This window comes from Psammomys obesus, unplaced genomic scaffold (assembly GCF_907164565.1).
Source record: "Psammomys obesus unplaced genomic scaffold, mPsaObe1.curated_primary_1811, whole genome shotgun sequence".
NCBI classification, from domain to species: Eukaryota; Metazoa; Chordata; class Mammalia; order Rodentia; family Muridae; genus Psammomys; species Psammomys obesus.
In genome coordinates, this window is record NW_026585580.1 from 10,310,949 (window position 1) to 10,335,790 (window position 24,842).

Below are 24,842 nucleotides of genomic sequence, written 5' to 3' on the forward strand. Positions count from 1 at the left end.
GGAAGGAAGGAAGGAAGGAAGGAAGGAAGGAAGGAAGGAAGGAAGGAAGGAAGGAAGGAAAAAAGAGAGAGAAAGAGAGAGAGAACAGAAAGAAAATCACAGTCTGTGTGCTTATTACACAAACTATTAAAACGGCACTGGGCTGTGATTATTTCACTACCTGGTATATGCTGAACCTTCACTGCTTATTTTAGTTGTAAGTTTCTGAGACAATTCCCATGGTGTTTCCATCCAGACAGGATACTTTGCATGTAGGCTCCTACCGGGGTCTGGAGCTTCCTGGTGCTCTGTTCTCCAGGCACCTGCAGGATGCCTTAGTACCTTTACCTTGGGGACAGCACAGTGGCTTGGCACCAAGAGTGCTAAGATGGTTCTGCTGTTCCTAGTTTTGTATCCCCTCAGGTTATGGAAACCTCACTCTGCCTGTGGGAAACTGAGTTTTGTAAAAGTTCTCGTCATCTAACCTTGATGAACGGGAATTAAAATGCTTATTGGTTAACATTTTTTTCAAATAGTTTCAAAATGTATGTTCTTAAATATACCTCAACAGTGTTGGAGGGTTTCCATTAAATTTTCAACACAGAATGATGAATCCTTTGGAAAAGTTCATTTAACTGCAGGAAACATTAGTAATGTGCATTTCACTTCAGAAAATTCTGTTTCTCTTATAATGAGACTTTTGGATAACAAACACCTCCATTTTCCCTGGCAAATTGTCATGCTCCTTCTCTTTGGAGCATCATGCATGGTTGGTGCTCAATAAATACTAAACAGACATTTTTCTATAGCCACTGGAGTTTCTGGGCAAACACAGGCATGCTCCATTATTACACTTACGCACTAGAAGGGAATTAGCTTTGCCACTAAATTATGTGCCTCTTACACTGCCAAGCACACAGCTGCTGATTAATACATATTGCCTGATAATGGATGTTAATTTCTATTTCTTTCTTGAGGAACATAAACAATGGCTATTTTTAGCACCAACTGTGCTTGAGGCAGATAAGACTAGCAAATGTGAGTAGAAATACATGTCTCGAATAAACATTCTTAACCCTCTCAAAACTGAGTTTCTTGAAAAATAAAAGGAATTATTTCCTTAAGTGATCTTTGCAATCGCACACCAGTTCTCAGATTATCTCACCATTAAACTTTACGTTTGTTTTCCTATTGTATATTCATTTCTTCCATTCTTGACATCTTCATTCTTATCTCCCTTCCCAACTTAGGCCTTTTCTATTGGAAAATTTTCTCCCATTGCCTGAGGGCCTTTCATCTATTTGTATTCCCAAAAAAGGTACAGACTTCAAAGTTTTTCAACCACTGTAATTTAATTGATCTCAAAATTCCTATGTGTGTGTATCCCATTGCAGGCTTTTCCTAAATCTAAAATGTTCCATATATGGTTTGACTTTTGTAAGTGCATTAAAAAATAAAAACATTGGGAAATTGGAATTGCCCAAATGTTAAAACAATAAAACACATAGCTTAATGAATTGATCTGAGATATAATATCTGTCACCACACAAAACCTGACTTTGCTCAGACGTCTGTTATGTACATTTCAGTGATAATAGTCTAGCACTTAAATTAACTACTTACTCTGATTAGAGATTTTTATTAATTTTAATTATTTCTGCTGTTTTTTGTAATCGTTCAAACATTAATTCTCAAAACGCAATTATTTGCCTTATGTATTTTTTACCAGATATTATTGTTTTTTTTATTATTAATCTCATTAGTTACATTTTGTTAATTCTGTATCCCAGCTGTATCCCGCTCCCTCATTCCCTCCCCAATCCCACCCTCCCTCCCTCATCTCCTCCCTGCCCCTTTCCAAGTCCACTGATAGGGGAGGACCTCCTCCCCTTTCATATGACCCTGTTTTATCAGGTATCTTCAGGACTGGCTACAAAGTCCTCCTCTGTGGCCTAGCAGAACTGCTCCTCCCTTGGGGGGTGGGGAGGTCAAAGAGCCTGTCATTGAGTTCCTGTTAGAAATAGTCCTTGTTCCCCTTACTATGGTAAACCAATTGATTACTGAGCTATCAAGGGTCAAATCCGAGCAGAGGTTCTAGGTTTTATCCTCTCATGGTCTTTGGTTGAGTGTCCATCTCAGAAAAGACCCTGTGCCCAGATATGTTTTGTCCTTGTGGAGCTCCTATTCTTTCCACATCAAACTCCCCTTCTTTCATATGATTCCCTGCACTCTGCTGAAGGTTTAGTTATGAGTCTTAGTATCTACTTTGGAACACTGCTAGGTAGAGTCTTTCAGATGCTTTCTGCAGTGGACTCCTGTCATACGTTCAGTGCATATCCCATTATCCCTGCCATTGTCCTATTCTTAGCCCATTAAATTTGTACAGTTCCTAAGAATGTTATTTTCTTGACTATAAGCTTCAGTTCCATTTTGCATATATTTCTCGGATCCTTTCTTGTTCTGTTTGTTTGTTTGTTTGTTTCTGGGACTGTATGGCGGCCCTGTATCTGTCGGTTTCTGTAAATTCTGCAATGTGCCCTAGTGAGTCATTGTGAGAGCAGACATTGTTGACTCATCTAGTCTATTATTGATGTTTTTTATTTAGTAATAGTACATAAAGAAACACTTCCATCCACCTGCTCTTTGACATGGAAAATGATTGTTTTGCTCTATTTATACAATAGCTTTGAAGATAATGAACTAAATGCCAAAATTGGAATTTTTCAAATTTTATTTTTGAGATTATAATATAATTAAATTTCCCAATTTCCTCCCTCAAAACACTCTTACATGCCCCTCCCCACTCTCCTTCATAGTCATAGCCTCGTTTATTTTACTAGTTGCTGTTACATGTGTGTGTGTGTGCACATACATACATACATACATACATACATACATACATACATACATTCCTACATATAAACAGAACCTACTCAGACTGTGTGATGTTACTTATACCTTGTTTTCAGGGCTGACTGTTTAGCAATAGAGAACCAGTTGGTGTGCTCTTCCCTAGAGAAGACCCCTCCCGCTCCCAGCTTTCCTCTGTTCACTATTGTTCTTTGTTTAGGGTTGGGGCATTCTGGGCTTTTCCTCATCAATCTTGGCTGTTGGTGTCATCCTTCTTCAGCTCATGCTTGACCAGTGATTTAGCTAAGACTTTGTGGGTATAGCTCCTGATATTTCTAGGAGACACGATCACACAGCAAACTTCCTAATCTGACAAGCATGTGTCTAATTTCAGCGGACAACAGCAGGACACTGAGCCTTAAAAGAGCAGAGTGCTGAGACAGAACACACAAATTGCCTGGTCTTTGTTACTCACTCTTTCTAATCTTTGTTATAGAACTACAACGTGTTTTCAAACAATAGACAGATTGGCTCCATATCTGTGACCTGCTCATCTAAGATTTCATTTCATTTGATTAAATGATATTTAGAGCAGACATATGGAAAGAAACTGCAGATGGTTTCTAGTAACTACAGGTGACTTCTAGGTTATAAACTGACCTCAGGCCAATAGCTACTCAAAGCAGGGGCCGGGGAGGGATGCTAGTTTGAAACCTGCCATGTACTGGATGATGTGAGTAATCTCGTTAGTAAAAGAGACCGAAGAGACAGCCTTCCTTCACCCTCCTGAAAAGATAAGCCCTGGCCTTCTGAAAATTTGGCGCAAATAAAATTCACAGCGAGCCGTGTATAAATTTTTGACACATAAAAATGCAAATGCATAAATGCACATTTTAAGCAACAATATATCCATGGCAATTTATTATGCCCCGCTAGAAAAGGGAGCACATCCCATAGTTATCCATTTTCTTTATCACAAATGGCATGCAAGACGCTTGTTAAGATAGTAATGCTAAGAGCAAAATAAAATTAAAGCAAGCTAGTAGAGGAATAGAAGAAAAAAAAAGCAGGGAAGGAGTAGAAAGAAAAGAAGAAAGGATGGTGGTATACATTCCCAGCAATGTCCCATTTAGCAATTAGTGGCCCTGATATTCATATGTGCATAGAATAGCAATTAATGGGAAAAACAAAGGCCATGAATTTGAAAGAGAGGAATAATGAGTTTGGAGGGAGGAATAATGTAACTATATTATAATCTCAAAAATGAAAGAAATAATTATTAAAAATAAAATAAGACTATAATTAATGACTCTGCTAAGGTATCTCTGTTACCATCATAAGGTGAATTTTCTACTTTTGCACTACTATAAAATTCCACATGAAGATGTCTGTCTAATACTCCTGTTTTCTTCAATGACATGTTAGTCGATTAATTAGATGAAGTTTCTTGTGAATAGATAATTTGGGAATATTCTGAGCACAGTATTGCCTGAGATATTAGAGATCAAAATTTTGGTCTTTATCATCAATATTTTGGTAGATTTTTCAATTCTTGAGTCATGATTGCTTTTATTCCTGAGTATGTCTAGAGGTTTACTTCAGTGTGACACAAAGACCAACAATGATCACATTTGTTCTTATTTTAAGTAAGTTCACCTCGGTGTACAAAGGAATTCTCATTTTTATTCAACATTTTGTAGTTTTATTTGAAACATTTTAATGGTTTCTTGGGGACTGGTACTTCTATATACTTGGCATATACATTAAAAATATGTCCTCAGAATTTTTAAACCAAAACTTAAAAATATAGCTTCCTATATATTATATTCTATTATGTTCATTTCTTTTAAATTTTTATTTATTATTTATTACAATTTATTCACTTTGTATCCTGGCTGTGGCCCACTCCCTCCTCTCCTCCCAATCCCACTTTCCTTCCCTCTTCTTCCTCTATGCCCTTCCCCAAGTCCACTGATAGGGGAGGTCCTCCTACCCTTCTATCTGACCCTAGCTTATCAGGTCTCATCAGGATTGGCTGCAATGTCCTTCTCTGTGGCTTGTCAAAGTTGCACCCAACACAGGGGGATTAGTTTTAATTCTCAGGGAACCTTTTATCTCTACTGTAGAATTTTAATTCTATTCTTTTAGGTTGCCATCATTTCTGGTTAAGAATCGTAGAGTTTGGTTATTAGATAGGCTAACTGTATCCCCTGATTGCTTGCACTCACCACCTAGTTGTCTTTTCTCTCAAGCCCCAAGAGGATGCCATGTTTTTTCATTTAGTGTAAAACACCTGAGTTTCCTATGGTATTTTTTTTCTATTTTTTTTTTTAACTCATGTTGCTCCTTTAATGCTAACCTTCCTATTCAGTTGCCTCTGAGGATGATATTTTTCTACTTCTTTACCCATCCACTTCCCATATGATATTATTTTCAACTTTCTTCTTAGGGGATATCATATTCTCATTCTTCCATTCTGTCGGTTTATTTCTTGAATTCCATGGCTTTATTTAGTCTCCTGTTCACTGTCTCAGTTGCCTGCATACAGATCTTCATTTTATCTGGCTGACATAGCTTACCTAACATCCTTCTACACCTTCCTGGGAGTGTCAAATAACTAATATGGTTATTAGTTATGTCTCTTACGTGTAACTGGTCCTGTCTTATTAATTAGTAATGTTTTATTAGTATATGTCTTATGTGCTTTTTTTAGTATCTCAAACATCGCATATACTAATTTTAAGGCTATGAGGTACTGAAGAGTTCCCCTTTAAAACCTCAGAGAAAAGAAGTACTATTTTGTCTATAATTTCTAAGAGCTTCAGTATTATGCATAGAATGTTTGAGTGCCAACACCAATATTTAACTGTTTTGTTGAAGTGATTTTATAGTCACATGCTATGAAACTTTAACAGACACTAAAACATTTATTTTTGAAGGAAAAAGAAATGTTTGCAATTGGATTTGTCAAGGAATTTATGTTTCCATTTTGTGTGAAATAAATGCAATATATCCGCCAACAGGAGTTCTTTCTCAGATGTGGTATATTTGGAGAAGGGTGGGGAATCATGAGGATAATCTATACAGCGCTTCATCAAGACGGCTTACTGAGTATGTGAGTTATGTTTAATAATACTTCTTGACTCATTCAGGAGGTTTTTATTTTTTAAAGTTGTTTTAAACTCAGAATTATTATGTCAGTTCCAGAGAAACCTTTAACCAAATACTACTACTTTTGGCCACATGAACCTCTTTCTTGTTTTGAGAATCCGACTCAGGGCACATTTTTAGGTTTCACTTGCTATCTACTGCTACTTTGAGGAAACGCTGGTCTCCATGGGGTCTGCCTCTACCCAGTGTACCTACAGAAGGAGTGGGATGCTTTCCCTGTCCTAATTCTTTCCTATCTATGACACTGAGAAACGGGGAGCCTTTTTGTTGCTATCTTTGATGGAGTTATATAGCCCAAACTCCCAGTATCACTGAATCATGTTTAAAAAGTGGTCTCTTTGGTTTTTATATGCAGGATCCTGCTTGTTGGGAAGCAAAGACAGCATAATAAAGTGAGTGGAGACAAACAGTAAGCCCTCATTTTCCCTATCACCCATTGCATCAGCAAAGTATTATGCAAATATATACCAAGTGAGGATATTAAGCTTTCGCAGTCTTGGTTATCCAGTAACTCTTAAGATCACACTGAATAGTACAACGTAAACACACAGAAATCAGGATACATTTGGCTCATGTTTTCTCAAACATGTGAAAATGAAAAAAGCATCCTATTTGCCATGGCATTTTTCTATGGTTAATTTAATATTTGTATGTCACTCTTCATTATATCTATTTCTAGTTCTGTAATTGCTTCCAATATGACAATAATAAAGTCAGCAAACAAACAATATAACAAAGAACTTTGATGGTTGGAAGCTTCTGCTTGCTTGAAAATGCAGGAGTCTGTATAATGAATTGAGGCAATTAAATATGTATTTGTCAGCATGCTTTTGATTACAAATAGTATCAATTCAGCTTATATGAGGAGAATTAATAGGTGGAATCTCAGGTATTTCAAGTATTTAAAGAAAGTCTTTTATGCCTGGTCAACAGAAATAGAGGACCCTTTAGGACAGCAGGAATGACTGGGAAGGTGACTCAGAGCTAAGCAGCTCTTCATCCCTGATTTCCACTGTCCTCTAATCACTTCTATCTTCTCCCACTATAAACTAGTTTCCTGTGGCAAAATATGCCATTTTTAATTGTGAATTTCATGTTAAGATACCATTCAGAGTAAAGGTTTGTAGACTTTATTGTTTAATTCTACCTTTAAACAATTCTAAAGTGGATTGGGGAGATGGCAGTTAAAGAAATTGCCATGAAAGCAAGAGAAAAAAGTTCAAAATTCCTAAAACTTGGACAGTTGCTGAGAGTGTATGTAAGCCTGCCTATGATTACATCCCCAGAAGGTCACAGCTACCTAAGGAGAAGCTGTGCAGCTGAATTCTGGGCTTAAATGAGAACCCCAGCCTCAAAGTGAATTAAAAGTGTTGAAGACATGGATCTGTATGTAAATAAATTGCTTACCATTCACACGCAAAGACCAGAATTCAGATTTTCAGAAGCTACATGCAGAAAAGACTGGGGTACATGGTGGTGTTGTGCCTGAATCGTGATACCCCAAAAGACCACCACTAGGAGCAGAATCCGTTGCAAACCACATGAGGATCTTTTTTTTTTCAGTTTTTTTTATTAATTACACTTTATTCACTTTGTATCCCCCATAAGCTCCACCCTCCTCCCCTTCTGATTCCACCCTCCCTCCCCCTTCTTCACACATGTCCCTCCCCAAGTCCACTGATAGGGGAGGTCCTCCTCTCCTTCCTTCTGATCTTAGTCTATCAGATCTTATCAGGAGTGGCTGCATTGTCATCTTCTGTGGCCTGGTAAGGCTGCTCCCTCCTCAGGGGGAAGTGATCAAAGAGCAGGCCAATCAGTTCATGTCAGAGTCAGTCCCTCTTCCCATTACTATGGAACCCACTTGGACACTAAACTGCCATGGGCTACATCTGTGCAGGGGTTCTAGGCTATCTCCATGCCTGGTACTTGGTTAGAGTAATAGTCTCTGGGAAGACCCCTGTGTTCAAATTTTCTGGTTCTGTTGCTCTCCTTGTGGAGTTCCTATTATTATAAATTATTACAAGCTGCAGCTTGGGCTTACATCCCCCAGTGCAGAAGAGGTGAGAGCCTAGAGCCCCATGCTCAGGTTAGTTGGGTGATTTAAAGATTCTGGTCCCTCCCAGCATGCCCAAGGTAAGGGCGATTCCTGCCTGGCAAGCAGCTATTGGTCAAAATGCTACATTTTGAATTGATTGGCTATAGGAAGGTCCCCAAACCATTAATGATCTGGTGTCCCTCCCTAGGGGGATGGGCCAGTTTCCTAGCAACTGTATTTTTAGTGAGTGGGGAAAGAATGCAGTAAGGGGAGTTCTTCCCCTCAAGGCATTACTGGACCTCACCCAGCTTGTTGAGGCCTTAAACTTTAATAACTGCTGATTTTTAATCTTTTGGTCTCTCAGTGGCTCAGCTACTATTTTAGTGCTTACTGGGCAGTGACAAAGGATCTCTTGGTCAAGCTGGCTGGGTAGACTACCCTTAACTGGCAAGCTTTAAAGTAAATATGAGAGCTTGGCTCAGTAAAGTGGAGATCAATTAGGGGAGAAACCTGGTATTATTTTCCGGCCTACCTGCATGTGTATGTGTACTATCTCATACATGCATGTAATAATGCATCCAAAACACCACACACATGAAAAGATAAAAACAGAATGAAGGCGGAAAGTGATCAAGATGGATTCCCAAAGGTAGTTTCAGACCTCTACATACAAACATGCAAACATACAAATATGCACATATAACCTCATACACATATATATGAAAAGAAATATGTCACAATTGAGGCTCTCAAATGCCATGAATTGGATTATGCGTACAAACGTGCACAATTCTGTGTTGAATGGAAGATGTTCCGTTGGAAGTCAATAGCTGTGCCTGCCCTGCATGTATGAGGTACTGGGTGTGGGTGTGTATTACTCACAACATTCTAGAGGAACAGAATTTAGAGAATGGATTTCTTTCTCTGTGCCTCTCTCTCTCCTCCTTCTCCCCACATTTTTCTTCTTCCTTCTGTCTGTTCCTCCCTCCTTCCATGTGGGTGCCTGTGTGTGTGTGTGTGTGTGTGTGTGTGTGTGTGTGTGTGTGTGTGTATGTGTATTTATGTAGCTGTGGTTGTCCTAGCCCTTGCTCTGTAGACCAGGCTGGCTTCGAACTCAGAGATTCACCTGCCTCTACCTCCTCAATGCTGGGATTAAAGGCATGTGTCACCACCACACAGCTTGACATTCTTGTTCTTAGTGCTTAAGAACTAAGCACTCGTCTCTTCAATTTCAACCCAGGCCAAAAGAAACAAGATACTGTATTAATAAATATAGCAGGTATTCTGTGACATTCAATAAAGTTGATCTTTTAAACACATATTATATTTATTTTGTAAGTAAAATACTTTCTGTTTGGATCCTTGTCTTGTGTGAAGATGGATATTAAAACTCTTCAAAAGATCCCTAGTATTTACTTATTATTCTAGAGGTCAGATTGGGTGAGATACTATCTTGGCCCAGTCTTCACAGCCTCTCAGCTCTCTTTTAAGAGATGAATCAAATCCTAGCTCTGTCTCCCTGTAAAGTAGCTCTCTTAATGATAAATTGTCAATTGTCATTCGTCATGTAACTATTTTCTTCCTTCTAAATTCTCATTTGAATACTCAGATGTTTCTGAATTATTATAAAATTGTTATTTATTGAAATATTTTCAAACACTAGTAACAGTAGTATCTTATTATTTTGAAATTAATTTTTAATATTCACTTTAATTTTTATCACTGAAGATAAAAAGTATACACACATACACACATACCTCAAAAATACATGATGATTTAACATTCTCTCAGCCTTAGCAGTAGAAACTCTAATAGCAGATGCAATGAAAACAAGGTTGGTGCAAAAAGTGTCAAGTTAATTGTGTAGTTTCACTCTATTGGTAGTTTTTTTGGTTGCTTTATCTCTTGATGTGATTAAAACAAATAGAGAAATCTCAATAAAAGAAAATTAATGATGGAGGATATGTGCATACTGTCTATCATGGTGAGGGAATTCTGGTTGTTTGTTGACCTCTCTATGCCACCAAGAAATTATTATGTTCTTTGTGATTTGTATTTATCATTTAGGAACGTAATGAGCGTAAAACACTGTGGATCTTAGCACGTTACTGCCTCTACTGAGTATCAGGTGTACTGGCTTACTTTGATTTTGATGCTTTATAAAGCATGGCTACCAAAAATAACTACATATGGTAGAGATCTCTATTTCTACGACCACTGAAAATCTATTTCAAGCTCTTCTATATTTCATTGTTCACTTTATTTTAAAATTCACATTTCTTATCCCAATTTTGCATACTTCATAACCCATTTTTTCTCATTTAGATTTGCTCACTAGAAAGACTACTGTGAAATGTACCCACCTCTCAGAAACCCTGGCAGAACGACCATATTCCTGTATCCACAGACAATAATCTTCATCTATATTGAAGAGTTTCATACTTAGGAGTTTCCTTTCAAAGTCTGACATTAAAACATTTAGTTTTGATATCTCCCCGATATGTAGGGTTTATATATGTACTAATTGGCAAGAATTTTTGTCCTAACGCAACCCTCCTTGCATAGATCTTATGGCTCAATATGGATATACTTTGTGTGATGCTAATTCTGTTTTTCTCAGAAATTCCTTGGGGCGATATGCTCCATCATCACAGGCATGTAAACACTTGGTCCCCACTTGGTGATACTATTTGGAGGCTTAAAAGATGTGGCCTCACTAGAGGAATGTGTCATTGGCGGTGGGCATTGACATGCCTGAGCTTCAGTCTGTCCCCAGTTCACTTTCCAGGCTTCCTAGTTTAGGTTCTCAGTGTGAACTCTCAGCTTACTATTTCAGCTGCCAAGCTGCCTCTGCTCTGACATCATGGGCTCTCTGGAACTATAAGCCCGAAGGAAGTCTTTCTCCTGTAAGTTGCTCTGATCATGGTGTTTTGTCACAGCAACAGAAAACAAACTCATATGTGTGTGCACAGGGTGAAATAAATAATAACAGATATTTGAAATACATCGGATTATGTTTTCACATTTGGTTAGGAAAATTTACCTTTTCTATTCCATTCTGGTCAGTAGTTAAAAACAAATTCATTAAGACCCTCTTATGTTATGGCCTTTTTATATAGGATTTAATGGTCTTAAAAGTTTGTGTAGCAGAAAATTTCTTCATTTTGACACATGTTGATGTGTGAGTTGGGGTGAAACCACGAGACTAACTATGCAGGAAATGGCCCTAGGATTTCTGACTTATCCTTTGAAATACAAATTTAAATAAAACCAACCGTTTTAAATAGCTGTAATGTAAAATAATTGCATATGTGTTGATCTGCAAATAATTGTGTATCCAGTCTGGGAAAAGTTGCTTTCCCCTTAAAGAAAGAGAAACCTTCTCAACATGTTAATCAAAGCACGATGAAATTTATAAACTGAAAAACTCAAGACCTACTTAATTCACAGCAGACAGACAATGAATGATCATGGTGAACTAATGTTTGTTTATGACTTAAAGGAATTATTTTAGAAATTGAGTGCTATTCTATAAAGCTTCATGCTTTCATCATTTTTTGGCCAGAAATTTGGTATGTACTTTGCCTATGGTGAATTATTATTATTATTATTAAAACTTTGAAGAAATTGATTAAAATATACTTGGCTTCCTCTGTAGCAGCAAGTCTCCCAAAAATGACACACAAAAGTGTTCCCTTTTAGTACCAAATGCAAAAAATATTGATTTTTCTCTAAAGCATGTCATTTGTCATTTTGCATCAAAGCACTTTAAAACCTTTTAACACCACGGAAGTTGAAACTAAATTACTTTAAATGCACTTTCTGTGGTATAATTTCTTAAGAATATTTGATCTTAGGCACAGAATAATGATTGAATTTTATACACACTTTCATGAATTAAGTTTTTCTTTCAATGCCTGTCATGGTTTCTATGTCATAATTGCAAAGTAGTCTTTTTAGTTCATTCTTCAAATATAGAGTAAAGTATAAATTAAGGTGCTTTTCTTTGAGAAGCCAAATAATTAATAATCTCTTATGTATTTTTGGAGGAAATGGCCGTAAGTACTTTTTATCTACATTGAAGAAAAAAAAGCACAATTCATATAAATTATAAATGTGATAATGTAAATAACACTAATTTTGCATATTTAATAGTAATATTCCTTAATAAGGCTTATACTTCTGATATTTTTAGAACTTCAATAGAACAAAAGATGATACACGTAAAATTTCATTTCATAATGTCACCATTATTTAAATATAATAATAATCATAAGATTCTAAGGTACAAATTTTTTCAGTCATGTAAAATCTACACTTTGGCCATTTATATTCATTAAAAGTTAGCATGGACACAGTAAAGTTGAAATTGATCCTATAAGCAGGGTGTCAAGTATATGTTCTTAGTGAGTCACAATTACTGAGTCACTGCTGAAAGTAGAAATCCATGCAGCAATGTTGCAGGCGCATGTTCAAAACATGATTAGCTGCCATTTGTCCCCTTAGTGAAAGTGCTTAGAGAGATAGCACTGTCAATTTCTATGTATTTCTTAACTTTCTCAGAGACAACATCATACCCATTGACACTGCATAGCTCTGATGTATTCCGTTTGTCCCACTGTGTCATATTACCAGGTGATATGACAATTCCCTTACTCCATTCATCAGTTCAACTCCTATTTCATTTTGATTTTAGTTTACAGTTTATAGATATCAGTTTCCGTAAATGAATGTTCTTATTTAGGATAGAATGAGATTGAAGTTATCAAATCACGCCTTTATTCAAGCTCAGTAGCCGTTTTGACTATTGTTCTTCAATGAACAGTGGCAAGCACTTGCCAGCTGGTCTTAGCCAGATCAGGAGAATGGTCTGGCTCCTGGGAAAACCTTCTGTGAGAAGTTTGCCTTTTGGGTCCGAGTGACAGTGAATATAGAGTATCAGAGAGTGAAGAGCAGAAAACTGTTGATTCAAAGCTGGACAATTTCCCTCATTCATAACACCAGGAGGTGTGTGCCCTAGTGCCTTGGACAAGGAAAGCAGCAGATATGCATATGAGCCCACCCAGGAGCTTCTGACTCTGATATCTGCCTTCCTGAAAACTACTGGAAACCTGGTGAGAGAACAGGAGCTTTCTTGTACAGTTCCCTCCCGACAGGCATTTTTTCTTTTTATAATTACATGCAGTTACACCTGTGTGGTCATTGAGAGGATTGGATGTCTAGAGACCCTGATCTTTAGGATATTGCTTTTTTTTTTTAATAAGGTTTTTAGAAACCTACAACTGTATGTTATTTGTAATGAATACTGTAACTAATTCCTGAACATTTGTAAGAATCTTTTGTTTACTAAAACCTTATTGTTTGTTTGTTCATTTGAAATTTCTGAGTCTCTCTTCCCTTCTGACTATACTGGCATCTCACGAAGCCTTGGAAATGCAGTCTTGAGTGTAATAAGTCTATGTGTTTGTAATATGTTTTAAAAGTGCCTAATACTCAATGATGTCAAATCACTTTATTATATAACCTAAAACTGACCTTTGATCCAAAATGGTTTCTCAGCAACACCTTCAGAAGGCCCATTCTGCATATCCCACAATAACATGGCTGACTGATCAAGCAGAACCTAGAGACAACAGACAGGCTTCTCCATGCATGAAAATGCCACAACCCCACTCTTGTTTATGTTAACTATAAAGTTAAAGGAAAACACAGTGGAGTATGTTCTCATCCCTGTGTATGAACTTCTTCAAACCTCGGCTATTAGTTAAGTCTGCATTCACATTCCCATGTCAGTTTTGAGTGCCAAGCCAATAAAATTAGCATAGCAATTAATCAGAACTATTGATATCCAACAACGTCTAATTCTATTCAAGACTATAAAAATTGTAGGGTATGTAGGCACTTGTAAACAATGCTGATTTTTTTTTTTTTTGTGGGTCTAGTGTTAGGAGCATCTAAGATCAAGATCTCAGCACCTTGGTGTCTAGCAAGAGGTTGTTATTTACATGATAGAGAACACTTTGCTGTGTCCTTCCATGGTCTACAGGATGAGCATGCTGTTGTATGTCTTGTTTTTAAGGGCTTGATCTCATACATGTATACAAAAACCTCATGTCCTGACTACCTCACATAGAACTTAGCTCTATCCAGCACATATAGAAGTTTTGGGGATAGGTAAGTGCATGACTAAAATATTTAAAAAACAATGGAGATATTGTTAGAGGACAGCTAAGAAAACCTAATAGATACATGCTTGCCATAAAACAGGATAGCAACCACAAAGTCAGGAAATGGGAAGTAACATCGAAGAGTTACCCTTCTGGGTTGGCAATCTATACCTCTATTAGAAAAGAAGAATGTTTCAAATTACTAATGTATGACCTAGGAGAACAAACTAAAAGTGACCCAAAGGAAATTATGTTTTAAAAAATAGAAAATGATGTCTGTCCTGTTTGCCCTTCTGAATGAGGATTAAGCCTTTGTTAGAGTCCTCCTTGTTGTTTAGCTTCTTTAGGACTATAGGTTTTAGTAACAGGACAGGAGCCTTCTACAGAGGGCCTCTGAAAGACTCTACCCACCAGGGTATCAAGGGAGATACTGAGACTCGTAGCCTAACATTGGGCAGAGTGCCTGAAACCTTATGGAAGAAGAGGGAGATAGAAAGACCTACATGGGACAGGAACTCCACAGGAGAACAAAGCCAAAATAACCTGGGTCCAGGGGGCCCTGCAGAGACCTATACTACAACCAAGGACCATGTGTGGAGAGGACCTAGAAGTCCTGTTCAGAGGAAGCCTATAGGCTGTTGAGTTCCCTAGTAAGGGGAGCAGGACTGTCTCTGACATGAACTCAGGGACCAGCTCTTTTATCACCTTCCCCTTGGGGAGTGCAGCCTTGTTAGGCCACAGAGTGCAGCCAGCCTTGATGAGACCTGATAAGCTAGGGACAGATAGAAGGGGAGGAGGTCCTCCCCTATCAGGGGACTAAGGAAGAGGTATAGGGGGAGAAGAGGGAAGGTGGGGGATGAGGGAAGGGGCTGCAGTGGGGATACAAAGTGAATAAATTACAATCAATTGATCAATTTTAAAAATAGAAAATGAAATAATAAATTATTAGCAAAAAACAAAGTAAAAATTGGAGGTTTTTTTTTTTTGCAAAATTAATCAAAACTGACAAATACTTAGACTATGAATTGGCTGAAATTAGTAATATGGAGGCATCGCCACCAACCTTATTATTTGCAGCTGTGTTCTCACACATAAATCTCTTAGACTCAGGGGGAAGATTGTGAGAAAAGCACAGGTTCTCACAATTGACTCAGGAGGAAATAAAGTGTCTGAAGTTACGTACAAGCAGCACAGTTATAAGTGTTAGTAATGGAAACTGTAACGACACTGCAAAGTCTCAGATGCAGCTCTCTTGCCTCTTGAACTAACTGTACTGGATATTTGAGAGCAACGCTAGCAGCGTGCACCGTCTGCTGTGCAAGCATGAGAGTAGTCTGAGCTGATTCCCAGCACGCTGTCAGCACCAGGTACATGCTTGTGTAATCATAGCGCCCGGAGGCAGGCAGGCAGATCCATGGATTTCGCTGGATAGCCAACCTAACCAATGCGGTGAACTACGGATTCAGAGAGGGACCCCGCCTCAAACAGTGAAGAGTGACTGAAGAAAATACCTGACACCCACCGCTGGCCTCCACACACACGCCTGCAAACATGTGCATATTCCTGCATACACACAGATGGTGTGATCCTGTTCATGTCTTGTGCAGGCAACCACACTACTCTGAGCTCATGGGTGCCATAGCAATATTATGTCCAGAGGACAGTGTTTCGCAGCACTCTGATATTCTCCTCCGGGCCACTCTAATTTAGCGATAAAACTTTTAAGCACATTTTTATTCAAACAGAACCTGTTGTCTGCTGGGTAGGCAAGGAGAACTTCTTCAAATTCTGGTCTCCAGCAAACTGACCTTTCCCTTACCATTCAACTGTCACCAGTAGCTAGACCTTGGGCAAGGCTCTGGTGTCAGCCTGGGTGCTGAGACCCTTGGTGCCGAATTAAACACTGGAATTGCGGTGACCAGGGCTCACGGTTTTCTTGCTGGCTTACTTCAGCCGTTATTAGCTCATGGCTCCCATTATCTACTTCCACTTCCTTTGGCCTGGAAGCTCTGTATCTGTGCAGCTATATTTTCTGTTTTCAGGTGGCTGACCCCTTACACAGATCACTGAATGCTGCCAAGACGACTCAGGTGACTGCCTTTATCAGGACAGGTAGTCAGGACATCAGTTCTGGCACCTGCTGAGCCGGGCAGTTCTAGGAGGGGACAGGGTCACTGGGACTCAGTCCTTTGCTGCAGACAGATCCCAGCAGGCAAACAAGATCAGCCGCAGCATGTAGGCTGTCTACCACAGGATATGTAGCTGTCAGGCATTGGCTGCTATCACTATTCTGAAAAGACAGGTCCAGAGAATAATCCAAGTATCGAGGTCGGGCAGGACCGCTTGGGTGTCCAGGAACGGGGTTCTGGTGTTCTTGAGCTGCCAGAAAAGTCCTTCAATTAAGCTCTCAGAGCCACCACTCCCCAACCACCGGCCACCCTGGCTCACCCTGCTCTCATTTTCCCACCCCTGTACTCTGCAGCTTCTGCCTTTGTCATGTGTGCTTGATATACACCGCAATTATGTAAGCAAAGACCACCAGGAGAAGCCTTTGGTGTGCTGATACTGCATGGAAGAACCATACAGAGGTGCTCCCAGACAGCACTCAGCAGCAGGAACGTCTTCTGACACTTTCTTCTCCCACGCCTGGTGTGACTTTGAAGCAGTCACATCTCGGCTTGACTCTTCCTGCCCCTAGGTCTTCTGGTGGTCCCCGTCACACCTTCCAGGAGAGTGCAGCCTTCAGGTGCCACGCTTGATGCAGAGTTGTAAATTAGACAATGTGTCAAAGATGCTTGTTCTTCTATTTCCAGTTCTGTTATTCCTCCAGGCAAAAATATAAAATAAAATAAAAAACAAATAAAACATCTTGCCTTTCCTCCTCATTTTTTTTTTCCTAAATATTAATTTTCCTCCAAGCTCTCTCCCAGCAAGGCTACTAGGCCTCCTAGATTTCAGGTCTGCAATGAAAACAACTTCAAAAATATTTTAAAACACCCTCAACTACTTTGGTTCCATATCCAATTATTTTGCTAACAGTAAGGTTTCCTTTCATGTCTGCTATGAATATGTTTTATTATGTTTTATACTGTTGAACAAGGAAATATAATTTGTTAAGGTCTATAGTTTCCTAATTACCCAGCGCCTGTATCTGGCCATAACTTATTGCCAACACATTAGCATCTTTTTTTATTGTGTCATTTTTTCATCTCTCTTCTTATGCCATCTTTTCTGTATTGGCCAGTCTTCTGTCTGCAGACTTCTTATTGCTCATCAAGTCACACTATAGGTTTTGTATTAGACTCTAAAAATTTTAGGAGCTCAATTCTACAGTATCTCATCCAAGGTGTTCCCAGTTAGAACTCATTCATACCTCCTACCCCCTTTTCCATGCTCAGTAAGAAAGTGAGAGGGAGGAAGGAAGAATGGTTCTCATAACTTCCCCCTCGTCAAAACAATTATTTTCTTGGATACCTCTAGGCCTTAATCTTTCCTTCTTTCTCAGCTTTTGTCATGTTTTGTGTAATTACATAGCACTTTGTACATAAGAACCCTTTCTGGTCAGTGAAGTTGTTAAGTTTCTAGAAATTGTTTAAATGGAAGATGCTAAATCTCCTGGGTTGCGGATGAAAAATTATTATTTCATGTTCCTTCTTTGATTTTATGGAAAAAATATTTATTGAGTAAAATTTATTTTATGGCAGTTTATTGTTATGCACTGTAATAATTAATCCTTAAACATTCACCTTCATTTCCTTCCTTTCTGATTATTATTGTCTGATTGTCATTGTCTGTTTGGTTAGATTAAAAGTGATTCTTTTTGGCAATGGTTTTGCAACTTTCAAATGGGTCCTTCTAGGTGTAAATTGATATTAATGCTATGAAATTAAACTGTTCTACTGTACTCAAATTAATTACTTCCTTTCCTGTCAGTACTCTTTGATGATGATGAGATGAATACCTGAGTATCATCATTTCAGCTCTAATGATACAGAAATAATATTTTTGTACCTTCTCTGTGCAACTGCCTCTATTTCTTCTGCTTTGTTTTAATACTAGTACACAAAAAGTGGTAACAATTGCTTAGTGCTGTGTTCCCAAAGCATATAAGAGTAGATCTCTGAATTCCTGCTCACTAGTAAAGGGAGTCCAATCTTTGCCAAGTATGAGGACTGGAGTCTCACTTGAAAGGATCAGGGATCATGGCAGCTAAACAGCTGTGTCACCTCAAAGGGGAATGGCCAAAGCCCAGCAGAGAACACCTTCTGGGTTTGCTTCCCAGGCTGAGGCAGACCTCCTGCCCCTAGTGAAAAGAAAAAGGAATGGTCCTTTTGTCTGAAAATGGATAGATCACTAGTGGAATCCATTTGGAAATGTGACCATAAAAGCAAGTGTCACATGTTAAGAGGGCTATTTCACATAAATACTTGTGAAGAGCTCATATTTCCTCGTTAACCATGAGGAAAACATGGAAAATTAGAACTCTCGGATAAGAATTTCTTGGATTGTTTGAGCTCAGAGGATATACTGGCCAATTTATGAATATTTATGTGGAATATTATTTTCACTTAACTATGAATAAGTATTTGGGTTACTTTGTTTAGAAGTCTCTAAAATTTTTTTTTCTTAATGTAACCCTAGACTCAAGATAAGCAATTATTTTTGTCATTAATTTATGTTTTATTGATTTCAAATCAATTAAAATGTGAGAATTGGGGGTTGTTTTCCATGTAATAATTTAAATAATTTCTATAATATTGATCACAAGACATCGTAATAAAGAAATAGTTCCAAAAATTGTTCAATGACCTCAAAGTAGTTGACATACACATTTAGTTTTCTTGAAACATGAATGAAATATCTTCAATCTACTTGAAGATACTTAAGACATTGAAAACACAGCCATGTTCAATATATTACATCTTTAAAATCTTAGAATTTCAAAGGTAATAAATGATAGTTAAATATGAAAGACACTGTTGTGTTAGATGGGCGTAATTTTTGTGTGTAAATGATTTCCTTAAAGAAAGGATGTGAGAAAGGCTGCCAGTGATACAGTTTGCTTTCCATGATCAGGTGATAGCAATTCCTATTTTGGAGGACTAAATAAATAAGGAAGCAGAGAGAAAAGGTCTTATTGAAACAATTTTTGTGTTGACTGCTTTCAGAGTATATATTCAATTAAATTTCCAAAAATTAAGGACATGAAATATGCAGCTAATTACATAATTATTTCTGATATCTTACATTTCAAACAGGCCTTCATTTTAAACAGAAGTCTTCTGAACTGTCACTCAGGATTGACTCCCAACGCTTCAGCAAACAGAGAAGCTATGATTAGCTGCAACTATGGACAGACTAGTTTTTGTTAGTGAGAGCAAACCATATGCTGTGCACTTACCAATTTTAAATATTCTCTCCTTCATAAGATATATTTTCAAATTATGCATTGATGATACGCAAAACAGGTTGATCTTTATATTGCTGTAGGAAAACTTTGCTGTTTTATTACTAAAAGCATTGGCTGTTTATGTATGTAAAGTACATAAGCCATTTTTTCTTGTGTTTCTAACTTTATATTATTCTGAAACTTATATCTTTGTCATTAAATAAAATATAAAACATACATTTCAGGGCTGGAGAGATACCCCAGGTTACCTTGCTTGCTCTTCCAGAACACTCAAGTTTGGTTCTCAGCACCTGTTCCTGGGGGCTCCTTAGCACCTCCAACTGCAGCTCCAGCAGATCTGGTGCCCTCTGGTGGCGCTCATGGGTACCTGAGCACATGTGAGAAAGACACACACACACACACACACACACACACACCACATGCACACACACACGACACACATAAACATACAAAATAAAAATTTAAAAAAATATATTTTATATTCCTTCTAATATAATTTTAACATTTAGTCTAACATCTAGTACATTTATTGGTTTGAAGAAACTTTCATGTTACTTGAGGAACTTTATTTTTTCCGTATGATATGTGTTTTAGTTGTTTACTTGAGTAAATAGTATTTTCCATGTACCATTGATCTTGGTTCTCTTTTAGGAAGTAGTAAGAACACTTGGATTGGAAGCCTGAAGTAGTTTCCAGTGTTTTGTGTGCACATGTGCAAATGTGTATTCATGGGTGGATGTACATTTTGTAACTTTTTAATGGTAAACTTTAAAAACCCATAATCATTAGTTATACTTAAGACCAATTATACTTTTCCTCTCTCTTAATGTAGATATTCTGTTGATTTTGCCTTCTAGTTCAATTTTGTGGGAAAATTGCTTGGACCAAGAGGAAACTCCTTGAAGAGGCTACAGGAAGAAACAGGCGCTAAAATGTCTATCCTGGGCAAAGGATCGATGCGAGATAAAGCAAAGGTACTGAGCTTTATGGTTGCCTCTCAGCACATTTGGGAGGCTCCGGCAATACTGGGGCACTGTTTACAATACACGGGGATGGGTTTCCCTGTTTCCCGTGGTGTTTCTTTTCTGCAACCACACTGCTCCCCATTCTGATTTCTTCTCTTCTTCAGCCATTGGCCCTGCTTCCTCCTCAGGACACATTTCCTGTATCGCCTTTTGTAATTCCCCTGGTAGGTTGCTGTTATATTGCTGCATTTTTTTTTTTTTTGATCCTTTGTTGGGATGGTTCTCTATATTGGTCCTCAGGTTTGGTTTTGTTTTGTTTTGTTTAATTCACTAGTTCGACATTTTTCCTTCTTCTATCACACAGTCACATCCATTCTCTCTTCGAGTTTTCTCCTCTATTTCACCATGATCTACTTAACTGAGGTTGCTCCATATTTATCTGAAAACGTAAGAGAATCCTGGTTTCAGTGCTGTTATTATATAACTCACCTGACCTGAAGGCAACAATAAGCTAAGGAACATTAAGTTTGATCTTTGTAATAATTTATTTCACGTATGAGCTACTTAACTGCCCATTTTACTAAGCGATAACCAGTTTGTCAGTGTCAGAATTTTGGTTTGCAGAGATATATTTATAAGGAAAACCCTGCATTTTTTTGGTAAGCAGTGGGCCATGTACAGTTGCATCATGTGACTAAAATATATTTTTAAAATAATTTCATATATTACATTATTATGAAATGTTCAGATGTCTAACAGTGACTATGAGAATTCATAGAGAATTATATATGGGTTTTATCTTTGAACTATTAAATAGAGATATTTTTCCTATTTATTTATTTGTTACAATTTATTCACTTCGTATCCTAGCTGTAGCCCCCTCCCTCATCCTCTCCCAATCCCACCCTCCCTCCCTCTTCTCCCCCCATGCCCCTCCCCCAGTCCATTGATAGGGTAGGAACTCCTCCTCTTCCATCTGACCCTAGCCTATCAGGTCTCATCAGGACTGGCTGCATTGTCTTCCTCTGTGGCCTGGTAAGAATACCCAACCTCCCACCCCATCACAGGAAGGTGATCAAAGAGCCAACCACTGAGTTCATGACAGAGACAGTTCCTGTTCCCCTTACTAGGGAACTCATTTGGAGACTGAGCTGCCATGGGCTACATCTGAGCAGGGGTTCTAGGTTATCTCCATGCATGGTCCTTGTTTGGAGTATGTCTCAGAAAAGACCCCTGTGCCTAGATATTTTTGGTTCTGTTGCTCTTCTTGTGGAGCTCCTGTCCCCTCCAGGTCTTTCTAGCTCCCCCTTCTTTCCTCAGATTTCCTGCACTCTGCCCATAGTTTGGCTGTGAGTCTCAGCATCTGCTTCAATACCCTGATGGGTAGAGTCTTTCAAGAGGCCCTCTGTGATAGGCTTTACAGATGGCTCAGTGGTCTGCTCTTCCCGTGGTGCTGAGTTCAATTCCTATCAATTCCATGGTGTCTCGGGAGTCTATACTGGGATTTGATGCCCTCTCCTGGCATGCAGGTGTACATACAGGTAGAACATTCACATATAAATCTTCAAATACAGGTAAATGTAAGTAAAAATATTTCTTAAGGAGAGATCTTCAATGAATGAATTAAAAATAAAAATGTCACTATACTGGTCATTAATTCATCACTCAGATATTATTTTATAATTTTTTGAGTAAACTTCTAGATATTGAGTAAGATATTTCTTTGGGGGGGGGTGCTGAGTAAAAGGTTTAGTTTGCTTATGCGTCCTAATCACTATACATCATTAAAGGAAGTCAGGACAGAAACTTAAATTGGGTAGGAACCTGGAGGCAGGAGCTGCTGCAGAGGTTGTGGAGTCTTCTTACTGGCTTGTTCCCATTGGCTTGCTCAGGATGCTTTCTTACAGAACTCAACGCAGGAACCTGGCGGAGGAACTGAAGCAGAGAGCATAAAAGAATGCCGTTTATTAGCTAGCTCCCCATGGGTTGCCCAGCTTGCTTTTTTATATAAACTATGAGCCCAGGCTCAGGAGTGGTAATGTCCCACCCCACATCAATCACTAATCAAGAAAATGCGTCTCCAGCGGCCAGTCTGGTGGGGACAGTTTTTCAACTTAGTGCCCTCTTCCTACATGACTGTATCTTGTGTCAAATGAACAAAAACATAACCAGCTCACAATTGGCTTTTAAGTTTAAATAATTACTGTAGTATATTAGGGCATCCTTGTGTGCTTTCAAATAGTCTTTTCTTCAGTATCCCTCCCATGCGTGCCCCATTTGGTAATCCCACAGAATCTTATTTACATAACCCACCTACTTTAACTTTATACATAAATTATCATGCTGACTGTATTTATGGATTGGATATGCTGTTGATAGAATGTACAGTGTATATTCTAAACTTGAATATCATCTCATGGTAAAATGAGATTTTTGATTAATTATCTAAGTCAAGGAGTAAGTGAATAAGTCACAAATGTTTATTCTATTCCAACTGTGTTATCAAGGGTAAATTCAATATGTGTTTTATAAAATATTAAACACCATTCCAGCTTTTACAAAGCATGTAATTGAATTATACAGCCTTATCTCTTTAGTGTTTTTCTTAAAAACAATTTAGAAAGGGTTGCTTGTTTGCATAACAGAAAGGTAGAATGACAGATTGGCTAAGATTTCACAGACATTGTGGAGGACCTTTAACCCTTTTGGTTAAAAAAAATAAGGTTTTAAGATTTATTCCAGAATCATGATAAAGTTAATTATAATTAGCTATTATATAGTAATATAGAAAATAGTTGTCGGTATGTCAGAAGGTTCACCAAATTGAATATTTTTTTTGTTGTTATTTTGTCAGTGGTGATGTTGAGGGAAATGCTACTTTTTATTTAGTTAAATTTAATGAATACCCTTTAACCAAAGAAAGAAAACAAACAAATCAAAAATAATTTTTTTGTGAAGATCCAGCCAAATAACAATAGCATGAACCCATTTTCTAGTCTTTTGCCACAGTTGTCAGATCCCAGATTATCTGAAGTATAGCGCATTAAAACAATACAAGAGACACACTAAAACAAACAATTATTGGCTTTAGCCAACCAATGTGGGTCTTGTGTGCTGGACCTGAAAAAATGGTCAGACTACAGTCTAATGCTGTAGACTAGAAAGCAATGATTCAAGGAAGATTGATTGAGTTCAAAAAAACATGTAAATAAATAAATACAAGGAAACACTTACTAAATATTGACACGGTAGCCCTTTTCCCGGAATTTTTCAGGACAGACCAATTTAAACACAATTGCTTGGCATGTACTATGGATTCTATCTGAGAAAACACACAGGCAAGAGAGAAGGTTCAGGGTATCCTGGACAAATTGTGTTCCATAGCTATAATCTGACACCCAGCAAGAATAAACATGTCTTATAAATTGAATGTAAATGTTTGTCACAGGAGACATGAAATCACATCCAAGAACAGTCCAAGGAATAAAATGTACCTGAGGGTAAAAGCCCTCTGCTCTTTTTACCTGGAGTCTCAGTCATTGCTCACTGCGGGTCATTCTGTTGACCATGTTATAACAAACAGTATATTATAAATTGCTAAGATAACTGTATTCTCGGAGAAATACAAGAAAAAATAATAAGCAGTATGTTAGCTTTATATCAAAACACCTCAAGAAAATTAGCTGACAGTTTAGAAATTTTTTGAAAGTCAAATTCCTTCATAAACCATATGGCTGGGAAGAGCAACCACAGAGCTGCAGGTTTAATTGGCAGTTGCTTGCACAGAGTCTTTGGGGTAACTTATTGCAGCTCCAGACAGAAGGCTGCTATTTTTAGTGGAGCGGATAGTGAGATCGTTGAAGGGGAACTGAGGGCAGTGATTGTACAAGCTGATGTTCAGACAGTGGAGTAACAAGTATATTATTCCCAGGAAACACTGTCAGAGGGGTTAGAGAAAACCAGGATGGCTAAACATACCAGGAGAGACTGAAGAAAAAGGAGCATTATTAAAGCTCCTGTTCTCTTCTATTAAGGACCTGCTCTCCATAAATGGAAATTACAAATGGCCATTGCTAACAAATGACATTGTAGTGAAAGTCATATTTTGGCAAGTCCAATAAGAAGGTTGATAGACAATTTGGAATACAGTCTTACAACATGCTAGAATATATGTTGAAAGGAAAGGGCTTTGGCATGAGCTTTATCTGAAATATAATAATTCTTGAGGCTAACTTTAATTATTTGATGTGCCATAATATATCTTC

General features: G+C 38.0%; 1 protein-coding gene across 4 annotated transcripts in view; it reads left to right on the forward strand.

The window, feature by feature from the left end:
• Window positions 1-24,842, forward strand: part of Khdrbs2 (KH RNA binding domain containing, signal transduction associated 2) — a 514,570-nt gene that overhangs the window by 141,278 nt on the left and 348,450 nt on the right. For all 4 annotated transcript variants that reach the window (XR_008720013.1, XM_055606304.1, XM_055606285.1 and 1 more), the window contains exon 3: window positions 20,470-20,586. Coding sequence is in view for 3 of the 4 variants with exons in the window: in XM_055606304.1 (XP_055462279.1) it covers window positions 20,470-20,586 (117 nt within the window). In the remaining variant the exon portion in view is untranslated. The remainder of the gene's footprint in view (window positions 1-20,469; window positions 20,587-24,842) is intronic.